The 15,263-nt window shown below is 41.7% G+C and overlaps 2 protein-coding genes across 10 annotated transcripts in view; one reads left to right on the forward strand and one right to left on the reverse strand.

Annotated features, from left to right (window-relative positions):
• The window catches only part of FYCO1 (FYVE and coiled-coil domain autophagy adaptor 1), a 55,498-nt gene that overhangs the window by 23,850 nt on the left and 16,385 nt on the right, over window positions 1-15,263 (reverse strand). For 3 of the 6 annotated variants that reach the window (XM_078598306.1, XM_078598308.1, XM_078598307.1), the window contains 4 exons: window positions 14,985-15,047; window positions 14,311-14,460; window positions 13,237-13,499; window positions 11,487-11,595 (listed from right to left, as the gene is read on the reverse strand). In XM_078598306.1, coding sequence (XP_078454432.1) covers window positions 11,487-11,595; window positions 13,237-13,499; window positions 14,311-14,460; window positions 14,985-15,047 — 585 coding nt within the window. The remainder of the gene's footprint in view (window positions 1-11,486; window positions 11,596-13,236; window positions 13,500-14,310; window positions 14,461-14,984; window positions 15,048-15,263) is intronic. The other 3 variants (XM_078598310.1, XM_078598311.1, XM_078598309.1) reach the window with 3 other exon arrangements.
• On the forward strand, window positions 3,250-11,280 carry LOC144721028 (C-X-C chemokine receptor type 4-like). Of its 4 annotated transcripts, none has more exons than XM_078598319.1 (3): window positions 3,250-3,383; window positions 5,192-5,278; window positions 7,560-11,280. In XM_078598319.1, exons 2-3 carry the CDS (start codon window positions 5,249-5,251, stop codon window positions 8,589-8,591), a joined length of 1,062 nt encoding a protein of 353 aa, XP_078454445.1. In that variant the 5' UTR covers window positions 3,250-3,383; window positions 5,192-5,248; the 3' UTR covers window positions 8,592-11,280. The 4 variants fall into 4 exon arrangements, with proteins under 4 accessions (XP_078454445.1, XP_078454441.1, XP_078454442.1 ...); XM_078598315.1 differs by lacking the exon at window positions 3,250-3,383 and adding an exon at window positions 3,413-3,694; XM_078598316.1 differs by lacking the exon at window positions 3,250-3,383 and adding an exon at window positions 3,771-4,250.

Below are 15,263 nucleotides of genomic sequence, written 5' to 3' on the forward strand. Positions count from 1 at the left end.
AGAATTAAGTTGCGTACCTTGGCCACTTATTTTGCCGAGCTGCGTGATAGCTGCAGTCAGGGGCACGGTGGCACACAAGTGACACCTCTCCCACAGTCCAACTTCTTGTCTGACAGCTGAAGAAACTGAACTGTGGCTCATTTGAAGGCCAATGTATACAAATTATTATCGAGGCTTCACCCCCCCCCCCCCCACGTTTCCTATGCGTACGTACATTGTCAGTAGACCCCCATACGCAAGCGTACGCATTTGGGTTAACCCCCCTCCCCCCTCCATGCATACGTACTAAATGGATGGCCCCTTAATAGTCAAATAAACGGAATGAAATATACTCTTGCATGCAAATGATGCCCTCTATCGAGTTTGCAGAGAACCTTCCTAAGCCCAGCCAAACTCCCTGCCATAGCACACGTGACCAACAGCTGGCGCTGAAGCGCCTCTGCCGATCAATCAACACAAGTCTGGTAAATCCTCACATTGAGTGGCTTGTTACCAAACAGCACATTATGTATATACACAAAAAACAAACATCCCCCGTTTCGTCTTATCAGACTGTTGGGGGCAAGTGCTGTTATAGCGACACCTATCAAAGTCGTAACGGCACACGAGGGGGTGGTGTGGCCAACACCATGCGCAGCCACTGTCACCCCAGTGGCGATGCTTACACATCGCAACAGGCATTCATTTGAGGCCGAGTCGACCTAGGGGAGGCCCAGCACCGGTTCAGATACAGCAATCGTCACGGATGAGAGGGGATCGAACGAAGATTCATAGCGCAGCACGCCAACGGCTACATATATATACACGCACACAAATGATAAACTATTTGGCTCATGGGTGACGAATTCGCTCAATGGTTTTGCCGACAGCCCTATGAACCCAGCCGAGTTCAATTCCAAGCTGCGACTAAACAAGTGGGAATCGTACGTGGGGGGGGGGGAGGAGGCAAATTATGTTACGTGGAAGACTTCATTCAGCAGTGGACTGACAAAGGACTGTAAATGATAATATTCTTAGGTTTTTTCGGTAAAGTCACGTAGGTAAAAAACATTAAAATTAATAAAAGTAAAATAAAATAAAAATCACGACGTTTCGGAGGCAACACAAGCTTCCGTCTTCAGGTGGAACCGTCACAGCCACGTCAGCTGTATCAAGTAATCAAGTAAATACAGCTGTCGTGGCTGTGACGGTTCCACCTGAAGACGGAAGCTTGTGTTGCCTCCGAAACGTCGTGATTTTTATTTTATTTTACTTTTATTAATTTTAATGTTTTACCTACGTGACTTTACCGAAAAAACCTAAGAATATGAATCCTTGCAGTCACGAAAGCTTCAAATCTAGAATAAATGATAATAATTTAATGGGCTGATAAGACTTATAAGACTCTGTTACTAAAGGCACATCCACTAAGAAAGGGGGGGGGGGGTGGCAGTTGCACAAATTAGGCGATGTCACAGTAAACAATTAAAAAATAATCCTCATCATACATGTGGGGAGTAATTTTTAAAGTAATCATCTAAAGCTTTAATCAAATATGACTAAATAAGATTTTTTTCAATGATTTGTCAGACGTGAAAATGGATGCGCACCATCAGTGGATGAAAAAGTGAAAATCAGTCGGAGTGTCTGGCACCGAATAATTATATTTGCATATCAAGGGAAACAAGTTATATCTATCCGAATTAAAGAGCAAATTGGTTGACATACTAAGCCCAAGTGAAAAAGCCACTTACTTCAAATAATGAACATCATCTTTATAGTGTTTAAAATACAGGCTGAAATTGCATAAATGCCCAAAGCTAACAATGCATAAAACTTGTTCTGTACTTGTTACACCATCTACTCATGAGTGAGCAGCTTGACTGTCAAGAAAGTTTAGTCTGGAGTGGATTCGTAGATACCGACGTGCTTTCACTATCATGTGGGTTACATGGAGAAGTTCAAGAGCCGAAGAATTCAAATAATAATAATAATGTTTAGAAGACAAACTCAAGATTAAAAGGCTGCTTAACCACCTGCGAGCTGGTAAAATACATTTCTCAGAGTATGACAAAGCTTGTGAAGGATTTTTACCTTTTAATATTCACACTGCTACTAATTCCCCCCCCCCCCCCCTGCCACAATTGTTGAGAACAAAAAACTAATTGGGGAAAACGATTCCACTTTTGAATAATTTTCCAAATGAACTTATAATCCAAAACCCTTCAACATTACAGGACAAGAAAAGCGAGGCCTACACCGTCAGTTTAACGCGTAGGCTTTCGCGTAACAAAACATATACAAGCTCTACATCGGTAGGACCTCTTCGTTCATTAAAAACGAAGAACATCTCGTAAAAACAATTGAAGATATTAAGCTTAACCCGAATGATATTCTCAAAAGTTTCGATGCTACTTCTCTGTTCATAAGGGTTCCGGTCAATGAGTCAATTACTCTATACTCGAGTAGCGAACGCAAGTTTAGCCACAGATATCCCACGAATAGCTCAACACTTAAATTTCGATTTAAAGCTTTCGTGACTGTAGGGATTCCTATTATTGGTTCTTTCGGTAAAGTCACGTAGAAGGGAAATAATAAAAATAAAACAAAAAAATTATCACGACGTTTCGATTGCAACACAAGCAATCATCATCAGGTGTGATGATGATATAGCTCAACACTGTCTAAAGAACACCTATTTCTTGTGGAAAAGTGATTTCTATAAACAAAAGGAAGGAGCAGCAATGGTTTTTTTGGGTTAGATCTACTCTCCAACACACCGGTGTGCTGTACTTGGAACGAAGTGGCAATGTTCTGCTTACACGACAAACCCTACTATTTGGCCATCGGGTGGTGGCGGGTTTAACGGCACATTTATATTTACGTGATATAACCCAAACAAACCTGCATTATGGACTATTTATATCCATTACCTCCAGGAATGTCACACAAACTCTCTTAGCCAATCATTATCTACCCATTCATCATATTTCATGTCATCTAACTACACCGGAATAAAAAAACACCAATGGTGTAAATAAAAAAAACTGACAAAATTTACTGAAAAGCTATCTTCAGAAAGTTTACCTATTTTCATGGACTCTCAAAACCCAAATGGGCTCTCCGACTTCCCTTTTTTTTAATCTGTCATCTGACAACTTATAATCACGAGGCAAACAGCATCCTGGGGAAAAAAAGCGCCACGGCAATTTGTTTTTGAGTTCACGGGAAGATGACGTCTGTTTGACGTCAAGCGGCACACGCAAGGGGTTTTTTTTTCGCGCGACTCTTATGGGCACGTCTGTACGCCTGGCTTACGGGGCTGGCCAGCCCTTGCACACCACTTCAGAGGGTCCCCACTTACTGTGCATAAGGGCCAGACAAGAACAACTCCTACAGCTCAGGTAAGAGCTTTTCGCGTTTCAAAAATCGGTATTACAATTCAGCTTATTTACGTGGTTATGTTTATTGTAAGGCGAGCGGCTCTCGTGTTGTGGTGGCGGTTAGCGCAGGTCAGTAAATCTGGTAGAGGGAGTTCAATTCCTGGCCACAGTTGAGTGATGAAACTCCTTCAACAACCTACACTGGCCAGCGTGGTGAGGAGTGGTCGAAAAAGGTCCATAACCGAAAGGCTAGGGGAGGCTTTCAACTAACAATGGATTGACAAAGGAAATGAAATTGTGAACTGCAGCATGAAAGACCCAACAACCAAAAAGTAAGGCCTACCTTATGTAGTTACAGAAAAGATGACTAAGCTATGATATGAAATGTAATTTAATATTTTAAAAGTAATGTCAAGTGTACCGTTATATATTTACAGCGATACCATATAAAATAGATTGTGTATGCAATGGAGAAAAAAACGTGAGAATTTTGCCCTATTTATAATTTGCGGAGCATAAACTCAGATTGATTTCGAGCTACAGTAAACCAATGGTTACACGTGTTGTTTACGTATTGAACGCTAATAAAAGTGGACATGTATTCAATTAATACAATAAAATTGTATATCTTCAAAAACGTGTTTGTGCTAGAAAATGAATTTCCCATCAGGATTAAAAGAGCAACAAAAAAACTTTGGCGCTATCTTCCCCAACAGCTCTAGCCACAATGCTGATTAACATCCGTGGATTGACTCACTCAGCGACAGATTTTTTTTTTACTGAAATTATAAAGTGCCGAATGCATTAATACACTTGTTCATATTCATGTGATATATCATGTGATATATCAATTAATCTTCTACTCTGACAGTCTTTACGAATGGCTCGGTAAGTGGGGTGTCACGGTGGTAATAAGTTATCTCCCTGGCCCGGTATGGAGGAGAGGTTGTGGGTTCGATCCCGATGATGCCTGCATATTTAGTAGAATTTGTATTTTCTCTTTCATGCCGTGGTGGTCGCGTGGATTTTTCTCAGGGTCCACCGGTTATTCCCTCCGCATTAAGATGCATGCATTTAGATTATTTGGTTATAATTATACATTTCCACGTGTGAAGATGATGATATAAGCCACTTCAATGAGCTATCATTACGTGTGGTCAGATCACCTCTGAAAAAGAGCTCATAGCTCAGTGGGGGGGGGGGGCTTTACCTGGTAAAAAAAAGTATCTAAAATGTTTTGACTATATATTGGCTTTCGATTTACAGCTTTCGTGACTGCAGGGATTAATATTCTTGGTTCTTTCGGTAAAGTCAAGTAGAAGGGAAATAATAAAATAATAAAAATAAAACATTTAATTCTCACGTTGTGGTTTTCACACCTGATGACGATTGCTTGTGTTGCAATCGAAACGTCGTGAGAAATTTATTGTTAATTTGTATTATTTTATTATTTGCCTTCTACGTGACTTTACCGAAAAAACCAAGAATATATATTGGGTTGTTTATGACTGCTAAGCTATAAACATATTACACTTAAAAATGTCAATGAAAAAAATTGTTATTTTGGTCGCAACGACTCGCTACGATTGTTGTATTATAATGCAAGTTACTTCCCAACACCGGTGTGCTCTACTAGTAACGAATTGGCATGTTCTGTTTACGTGACAAACCTTATTAGTTGGCTGTGTCGGGTGGTGGCTGGTTTAACGACACATTTATATTTTCGCGATCTAACCCAAAAAAAAAACCTATATTATGGATGATATTGGCCGCGAAAGCCTACGTGTTAAACTGTACCATCATTTCTTAACACATTTTCATCCCTACAGACTCTGAAGGGACGTACAACAACAAGACTGTCCGTATTTCCACCACATTTTCTGAACATGAATGCGAGCATCATGACAAACTTAACGGTGAGTTTTTGCTTTTTTATGCTAGTTACGACAGCATTGGAGTGTTTTTATAACCTCAATGAAAATACAAAAGCTTGTTTGTCATTTAAAATGCAGAATGTAATCCTTAATTGCTTTAGAATATCCAAGTATCTATGTTGTTATAAAATTAGTTCACATGCAATAATTATTTTGTAACTTCAATTTCCAAAAAGTACTTTGCTTACCATTTACAATATGTATGAGTAAGCAGTGATGTCAGCAAGCAAGACAATTCCAGAAAACACTTCAACTTATGGAAAAACCTAACGCCTACACACACAACTAATGATTTAAAATGTCAAATTGAACTGTTAAGAGTAATTTCGCTAAAAACCTACTTTATATTTTTAAAAATCGAAATCAGAATATTTACTTATACTGGAGAAATCCGATGAGCTATAAATGTGCAACCATGACTGTTAAATGACATTTTAAAAGTGTTCAATTACATTATTTTAACAAAATTTAGATGTTTGTTGACTTCAGCTTTTTTAATAACAAGTAACACGGACTTTTTAAAAACCTTTAAGTCAGCTGCTGTGGCCTTTAAGCCAAGTGGCTGGCCACAGTACTGAGCTGGCACCACGGAGTACAAGGTTCAGAATAAGAATATTTATTTATAGTGGAGGAATCCGATGAGCTATTAAGCTCTTTTTCAGATGTCCAGTATGGGCGAGTCAGAACGTTACAACAGACAATACAAAAACACGATAGGAGTGCCAAGTTAAAGGTAGACGAATCTCTTAAACAAACATATACTAATAAAAATTAACTATATCTTTTTAATATTACCAGGTAAAGCCAAACACAGTATTAACTTATTTTTCAGAAGCGACCTGGCCACAAAGGAAAGTGGCTTATCATGTGGAAAATTGTAGCAACAAAATAATCGAAATAATCCAGGAAGCCACCTGTGATTAAACTGGTTTCGAGTGGCGAGTTTATGGTCTCAGCCCACTCAAGAATTATTCCACAAAGCAAACATCGCCAATAGTCGACCATCATTCGATTCAGGGCTTGGCATGGCCGATGCGGTCAACTGATGCTCAAATTATGCAAAGGTTCGACAGCCTGCGAGTGTGGCCACAAATTCCAAACCATCAACCACATTGTAAACACTCCGCCACCGCTGCTGTTGTATTCACTCCTTGAAAGGAGGAATGGATGAGATCCACTCTCCTTTTGAACAGACAATTAAATGGAAAACAAATAACAAATTACATCTTTCATCTGCTGTTATTAATCCATACGAAATAAGAAGTTTGTTACTGTATTTCAATTTGGCTAAATTCCAGCATGGGATTTTTAAAAAGTACTTGTTTGACCATTACTGACCATGGTTTGACTGTCACGCAACAAACGTTCCAATAATAGGTTTGTCGAACCTTTGCATCATGATGATGAAAGAAACGTTATACTCCGTGGCACGGAAGGTGGAAAAGTGCTGCCCCCCTTACTGTCTGGACCAGGACACCCGAAGGTGATCTCAGAGCCAGCTCTCCAATATCCGCTTCCATGGGCTGATCTCCAATACAAAGTGTAGCACCCGCTCTGCGAGTGATCCAACACGTGACAGGAATAGAACAAATTGGGGAACATGTTTTTGAAAAAGCAAACAAGAGTCACAAGAGCAAACAGCATCTGTAATAAAACACTTGGCAACGCGACAGTCAACAATGGGACTTTCTACGTCTAAACTATAAATTATACATCAGTTTAAAATCAATCTAAAATAGTATGCAGCGAACCGTGGTGACTATTGTCATCTCATCCTTATAAAAATTGTCCTTTACTTCATATTATTTCTGACGACGATGCACTTTTGTGCACTCCAACGTGTTGAAGGTTGGATATAGAATATCAACTTTGCCAAGATTTCTAAGCTTTTGAATGTGGTTGTGTGGATTGGAGACCATGGGACATCCAAGTTCATGAATTATCTCCTCCCAATGAAAATTCGAAAAGTTCTCAAATAAACTGTGTTTGATGTTAAAAGCTTGTCCACTTCACGTGTTTAGGTTAGGACGACTGTTGAACGCGAGCATGAGCATGCCAAAGTACTTCACTGAATGACAGATTCTGTTTTCTATAGATCAATATTTTTTTAGATCATACGACTAGCAGGACACCAAAGGGATGCTGCTCTTGCTCAAACTCATATTGCACAATCGCGAATGTGCCCACTAAAGCTATCGTTCGAATAGACTACAATGCAGTGCATTAGGAACTTTAATTTACAACAAATGTGTTTTTTTCACAGGAAAACAACCTGGATGACAACCACTCCACCAACATCAATCAAACTTATGCCAACATCTTTGCAGAGACGACTTCCAATACAACCGCTTATATTTCAACTTTCAACATGACCAACAACTCGCTGGACTTCAATACATCGGAAGTCACCTTAGATTTTTGCGTCACAGAAAAGCCGCCGTCGATAGTACCCATATTGGACTGCCTACTTTTCCTTCCAGTTTTAATTGGAAATGGGCTCGTTTTAATGCTCTTTGCTCGAAACATCAAGAGGGTGGTGTCAGTCGACATATACATCATCAATCTGGTGATCTCGGACATACTATTTGCTTTGACGCTGCCCATCTTTGCCGCGGAAAATATGACGACCGAATACATGGGTGTAATACCATGCGTCTGCGTGAACGCAGTTTTCACCACATGCCTCTACGTGCACAGCCTCTCGCTTTGCTGCTTGAGCGTCTATCAATACTTAACGGCAGCACACACCAACTTCATTCTGAAATACCACAAGATCATGTACACGACGACCATATGCCCCTTGATCTGGATTTTCGCTGCATTGCTCGCGGTGCCGGACATCATTCTCTTCAACAACCCCCAAATAGACTTATGCACGCGATTCACGTTGGATAAATACATGCTTTCATCCACTACGGTGTTCGTACAGCTCATCATCGGTTTCCTGTGCCCGTTCGTCATCATACTGGCATCGTATTTGGGCATCGCGAGCTCCCTGGCGTACGCGAAAGCCGTACAGCGACGACGCGCATTCAAGTTCGCCATTATCGTCGTAATGTTCTTCAACTGCTGGTTCCCGTATAACATCTGCCTCCTGTGGAGGGCAAACTCCTGGGTCCAGGAACATTCCTCGTGCCAAATGGAGCAGATGAGAGAGAGATACGCCATCCCACTCACACGCAGCCTGGCCACCATCAATTGCTGCCTCATTCCTTACATCTATGTGCTCAGCAAAAGGAGGTTTCAAGCACAGATTAAAGCCATATGGAGCAAGGTCATCATCAACAAGGATTAAAGATCACATGGTTATTTTATATCTATGGTCAAGAGCAGCTAATGGACCCAAACCCTCAATGCCGATTTACACAAGTTACAATTTGTGTTTACATCCTGTCACTAGCTCTACTATTGTGCATCAAATATATATTGCACCTTGATGTGGTTGCAAAATGTGTGTACTCTTTCATTTTTATTTCAGAGAATACATTAACTGAACTACCAGTCACAATGCATAATACAGTAACACCTTGGATTGCGAGCATAATTGGTTCTGGAAACGTGTTTGTAATCCAAAGCACTCGTATATCAAAGCAGTCGTATATCAGTTGTGATCACGTGACGCTCGGCAGACAAAGCGTATACACGTACTACTCGTATTGCAAGACCTTGCTCGTTTATCAAATTTATATTTATTAAAAAATTTAGCTCGTCTTGCAAAACACTCGCAGACCAAGTTACTCGCAATCCAAGGTTTTACTGTACATTAAAACCATGGAGAAATAACAGTAATATACAACCTACCCAAAATAAGATCTACATACTGCTAGAAACATCGCAAACAGGCAATCAAAATGGTTCAAAACAAGTGCCGCTGTTGGTCGTGACTTCCAAATACTCATGTTGGTATTATAACTGTGTCATCTTTGAGCTGCTATTTTATTTTACCATAGTAGGAACACATGACTTGCAGGAAGTGATTCTGGAAATGTAAATCATGTTCAAAACAGGCTACAATTGATTTAATGTGTAAATACATGTTGATTTTATGTGTACAAACCAGAGCAGATAAAATTTGATTTTTTTTTACTTGTTTTTTTACTTTGAAGTTTATAATATAGTTCTGTATGTTCTATTGTTTTTTTTCTTAGAAATCTAATTTTTTTTAAAGAAATACATTTAAATATCTTTATTTAAATGCATATTAGATTTGTCGTAACATTGCAAGGTTTTAAGACGCAATAAGCCACACTGTATTAACAACAAGCTGAGTAGGCCATGAGTGCTGGTCAACAGCACTTTGGGTGACAAATGCTGTCAAGTATGCACCATGGGCAGTATCCACAAAAAGCAGAATGCTGACCGTATATATACCGACCATTTCATATACAGTACACAATTCCTATTTATTTTCATATTCTGTAGATGTTGCATTTCACATAAATCTTCCTCCCCAAAATAATAGTTTTCAAACACTATGGTAGACAACAATTGGACCTTGTTTTTTTTACCAGTATCAAAATAAAACCTTCTATTATTTTTCATATTATGGTACCCTAGCTTAACAATACTTTTTTTCATAAAAAAGCTAGTACGGTCACCTTGCTATCATGCTATTTGTTATCTAGACATAAAATGGTTCAAGAAAAGCATTGTTTGATTTATGCTGCCCTGGGTGGCACTGATAAGACATGTTTGGGCAATGCCTTGAGAGGACCAGAAGGCCAGAATGGAAGTTGAATTTTAGGAAACCTGTTTACATTTTTTTTCACGTTATTTATTGGTTACGTACAATTTTAAGTTTACGTCAAATGTGTTTAGCTTATTTTACAAAAGCATCGCCGTTCAACACTTTATTGAGGACCATGGTTCAGCTTGGTTTTACACAAGTGTTACCAGAATTAAACAAATGCAAGAATCCACATCAGTTGCAGGCAATGTTTGCTGGTATACATGTGAAAATAACAATTTACTTAAGAGTACAACGGTGGTTATTCTTTGGTTCTTTCGGTTAAGTCACGTCTAAAGATAAAATAATAAATTAAATAATAGCATATTAAGGCACCGTCACAGAAACGACCTCTCTCTTTGTGCTGATATGTGTCCTCTCTCTGTGTGTCCTTGTGATGTCTGTGCTTGTATGTCTGTCTATAGTTTTCTAGTTAGATTTTTGTTGCTATTTCTTTTATGCCTGATGATTGCTTGTGTTGCAATCGAAACGTCGTAATATGCTATCATTTAATTTATTATTTTATCTTTAGACGTGACTTAACCGAAAGAACCAAAGAATAATTCCTGCAGTCACGAAAGCTCCAAAATGAAGATTGAACAACGGTGGTTATTGACCAATCATTTACAGCCCTTTGTTAATCTACTGCTGGATCATGGCCTGCCCGAACAACTCCCACGACCATGGAGCTCGTGGGAGTTGTTTGACACACCTATCTCAAGTGACTGCTGCGAGCTGGTGACTGCTGTTAACCATTGGCAGGAACTGAACTTAGGCCACCAAGTCCATTGCCAAGTACATGAACCACTGCACCACCGGAGCTCCCCATGCTTATATACCACTGACGGAATATATTGCATATGGATGCTATGCAGACCACAGCTTTGGTAAAAAAAAAACCTTTTAAAAAGCAAAATGCCTTCATATTATTTTTAAAGAGTTTTTTTTTTATGTTTGATGTTTGGACACAGTCCCTAACAATAATTCCTCAGTTATAAACACTCATTTTCTGAAGATCATACCCCACCCAATCGATGTGATTTGATTGGTTAATTTGTACTTGTGTTTTACCTCCCTTATCACAATGAACTGCACGGGTTTACAATATTTTAAACGGTATTCAGAAAATAAAAAAATAAAAAAGCACTGGGTAATGCTGTACTGACAAAGGACAATGATGAATTTGTTACGAAGATAGTTGCATGTCATTTTACATTGTATGGACCCATCGTGAAATAAAGATACAATTCGATAAACACTATTGTCAACTGTATTTATTGCCAAAACTTATTCTATGGAGTAAAATGCGAACGAAAAAGAAGAGGATGTTACTTGCGTCCATGTGAAACAACGGTAAGTGAATGTTTTCTCCGCATGAATGTTGAAACATGGAAAAGTGTAAAAATAAGTAACAAAGCGGCACAAAACGTGAGGCAGGAAGACAAAGCAATTGTATAAACTCACTCTTTTTCCGCTTCCTCATTCTCAGATGGTGATGTCAGTTGGCTGCTTTCACCAACCTCTTCCTCGGTGATGATGTCAAAATTTAAATCATCAGGTGCAGGTCGTTCACCTGCAAGACAATGTGTTAAGACACCACATTTAGTTACGATGTGATGTAAATAAAGAATTGACATCACGTTAATACCCATTGCTATAGTTTTTTTTTATCTTTCAAGCAATGATCAATGAGATCATGTCAGGGTACTGTGGTGCATGCCTATAAAACAGTTGGTGACCTGTGTGTGACATACCCACCTGCAAAACTAAAAGATGACCCTGCAGATGACGGTATAGCAACTAGAATTCTGACCTTCGTGCAGATTTGTGTACTATCTCCTCGTGTATGTGGCGTTTCACCGGATACTCCATCCTCGCGCCAATACCAAAAATTGTTTGAGAGAATTGGTCAAATATCCCAAACAGGACCATGCTGAAAAAAAGTCTAGATAAACAAAACAGCTTTCCTGAGTAAATCAAGGACTATAATGTTACTGCCAGTACTTTATTGACACAAAAACATCATGGCCAACCAAACAGTGCGAACAAGATTTGAGGTAAAAAAATATTTTAATGTTCTATACGTAATAAACAAGGTCTTACAAAACGATTTACTGCGCAATGTTAGGTTCCCTTCCTTATGTTTTCCTTGGCTAACGCACAAAATTCGATAGATGTTATCCATCGCTTCATGAGCAAGATACGGTAATGTCGGGAAACAGAAGTGACACCTCACCCTTTCTAGGCAGTTATGCATCAAACCAGATACGCGCGTGTGCGTCTTTGGGTACAAAATAAAATTCCTTCACGTTTTGCGTCAATGAGCTGAACAGGTCACAGGAGGTATGATTTTGGGGATGAATCACTTTATTAGATTTCCATGCGGATTTACGTAACAGCTCGACCCCGCTTGCGTAGGTTTATGAAATTTCGGAAGACATTTTGCCAATATAATGTGAGAGAGTTGACCTCATCTTTAATATTACTAAGGCAAGCCTTGAAACAATTCAGAACCTTATGATGGGGCAAGTTTCATGCGCACGGAATTATATGATAAAAACACAATGTGACAAGTTATTAAAAAACACCTAGACTTAAAAACTTAACAAATAAAATGACACCAAAACCACGTGGTCAACAAAGTGTCGCGTTCTACCGAATAAAAAAAAACCACAGAAATACCAGAGGACATAACTGCATTTCATATTCACATTTTAGGCACTTGTCATGTTTTTTATTCCAACAGGCATGCAGATCATGGCAGGTTTAGTCTTTGGCACTGCACCAGCTCGTTCATCGGTTAAAATCGCACGGCTGATGGAGGCCGCCGCAAAGGGAATTTCAGGGTGCGCGCCCGTACCGGCCGACGAGACCCGTGGGCTCACCCGTGGTTTCACCCGTGGGTTCACCCGTGGGTTCACCCGTGGGTTCTCCCGTGGGTTCTCCCGTGGGTTCTCCCGTGGGTTCTCCCGTGGGTTCTCCCGTGGGTTCACCCGTGGGTTCTCCCGTGGGTTCTCCCGTGGGTTCTCCCGTGGGTTCTCCCGTGGGTTCTCCCGTGGGTTCACCCGTTGGCTCACCCTTGGGCTCACCCGTGAGCTCACCACTGAGCTGACCGCACGGGGAATCACGGGGTGCGCGCCCGTACCGGCCAGCGAGATCAGTGGGTTCACCGGTGGGTTCACCACACGGGGAATCACGGGGTGCGCGCCCGTACCGGCCGGCGAGATCAGTGGGTTCACCGGTGGGTTCACTGGTGAGTTAACCGCACGGGGAATCACGGGGTGCGCGCCCGTACCGGCCGGCGAGACCAGTGGGTTGGACGCCGTCGAGGGCGACTCGGAGGGACTGGGCGTCCCCCCGACGGCCGACGGGCCGTGGCACGCGAAGCACGAGCGACACACGCGCTCCTTCTTCTCGCCCGTTCTCAGCGATGCCCAGTTGTTGCAGCAGTAGTAGCAGAAGGAGCGGCTGCACAGCCTGCATTGCGAGCGGGAAGAGTGGTAAAACAATGCATCGATTCGTCACTTAATATCCATTCTCAAGTTCACGATACAAGAATCAAATCACGTGCGCGAGAATTAATTGTTGAGGATTTAGACAAATTGCTGTACGTCTAATGTACATTTAGGCTGACGGAAGAAATGAGGTGGCGAGTACACGTTTATGCATCATTCTGAATAACATTTGGCTGCCAGAGCACAGTCATTATACGTCAAAAAAAGCCATAGCTTACAAACCATCGTAAAAATTTACATTAAGTGAAGAACACATGTCAACACTTGACGGCTGCGTGAACTGTGATGGCTGTTTCTCTGATGGTGGCACAGCAGGACACTCTAAAAAGGATCCACCAGGGGTGGCACAGTGGGACACTTTTATGGGACAGGACCAGGGGTGGCACAGAGGGACTTCTCTTTGGGGGACAGGACCAGGGGTAGCACAGAGGGACTTCTCTTTGGGGGACAGGACCAGGGGTGGCACAGAGGGACTTCTCTTTGGGGGACTGGACCAGGGGTGACACAGAGGGACTTCTCTTTGGGGGACAGGACCAGGGGTGGCACAGAGGGACTTCTCTTTGGGGGACTGGACCAGGGGTGACACAGAGGGACTTCTCTTTGGGGGACAGGACCAGGGGTGGCACAGAGGGACTTCTCTTTGGGGGACAGGACCAGGGGTGGCACAGAGGGACTTCTCTTTGGGGGACAGGACCAGGGGTGGCACAGAGGGACTTTCTCTTTGGGGGACAGGACCAGGGGTGGCACAAAGGGACTTCTCTTAGGGGACCGACCGGCAGTGGTGGCGGCGCAGCATCCAGGAGAACTCGTTCTTGCAGTCGAGGCAGTGCTGCGCTCCAACATCCTTCTCAAAGCGCTCCTCTGCACGCAGCCGCTGCTCAAACTCCAACATGTCGCTCTTCTGCCACAGCACGTCCTTGTCTCTGCGTTTGTAACGACCAACAGTGCAAAGTATTTTGACAGAGCCCGCTTGCTTCGGGAAATTGTATTTCACTCAATATGCATGCGAATTATTTTATATTTGGCCCGTAACGTGGGGGTTCCGATTTACTTCTTGGGTTTTTTTTCATTTGACTTTGGTGACCTGGATAACTTGGTCAACTGAAGCACTGCATTTCAATCAATCTTTCAGAAGTGACTAAATAAATGATTACACAAATTCCAACAATCTCACCCCCATGATTTATTTTACATCGATTGCTTACTAAAAATTAACCGACTATGATGGGTTTTAAACCATCCTTTGATAAGAATTTACATATGGAAGGAAACTGGAGCACCTGGAGAAAACCCACGTGCGCGAGGGGGCAACACTCAATCCCACAAAGATGGAACAGGTGCAGTTCACAGTTTGCTACAACGCCTTCTTCTGGCAAGCTACTGTACAGCATCTGGACACCCCTGGCAAACGAGTCGCAGCACGCGTGGTCGATCCACCAACCCTCACCGTCCACTGTGCCGGATTACAGGCCTTGCTCCCACTACTGACCGGCTTGCCGAATCTCCGTTTCTAACAGATGAAAAAGCAAAATGCGAAGAGCCTCGGAGTTACGTTAAGGAGTGGTAAATGTGGGTTCCTGGCCAGAGAAATCACACCGAATGACAGCGGTTCATAACCGGTTTGTTGCAGCAAAGGCCCAGTTGTACGGCAGTATTTTCGGAATTATAGGAAAGGGATGAAAGCTAGGATAGAGTCTATGCAATATTCGGCTCCCTACTCCACTGC

Source organism: Lampetra planeri, chromosome 10 (genome assembly GCF_965212315.1).
Source record: "Lampetra planeri chromosome 10, kcLamPlan1.2.h2, whole genome shotgun sequence".
Taxonomy (NCBI): domain Eukaryota; kingdom Metazoa; phylum Chordata; class Hyperoartia; order Petromyzontiformes; family Petromyzontidae; genus Lampetra; species Lampetra planeri.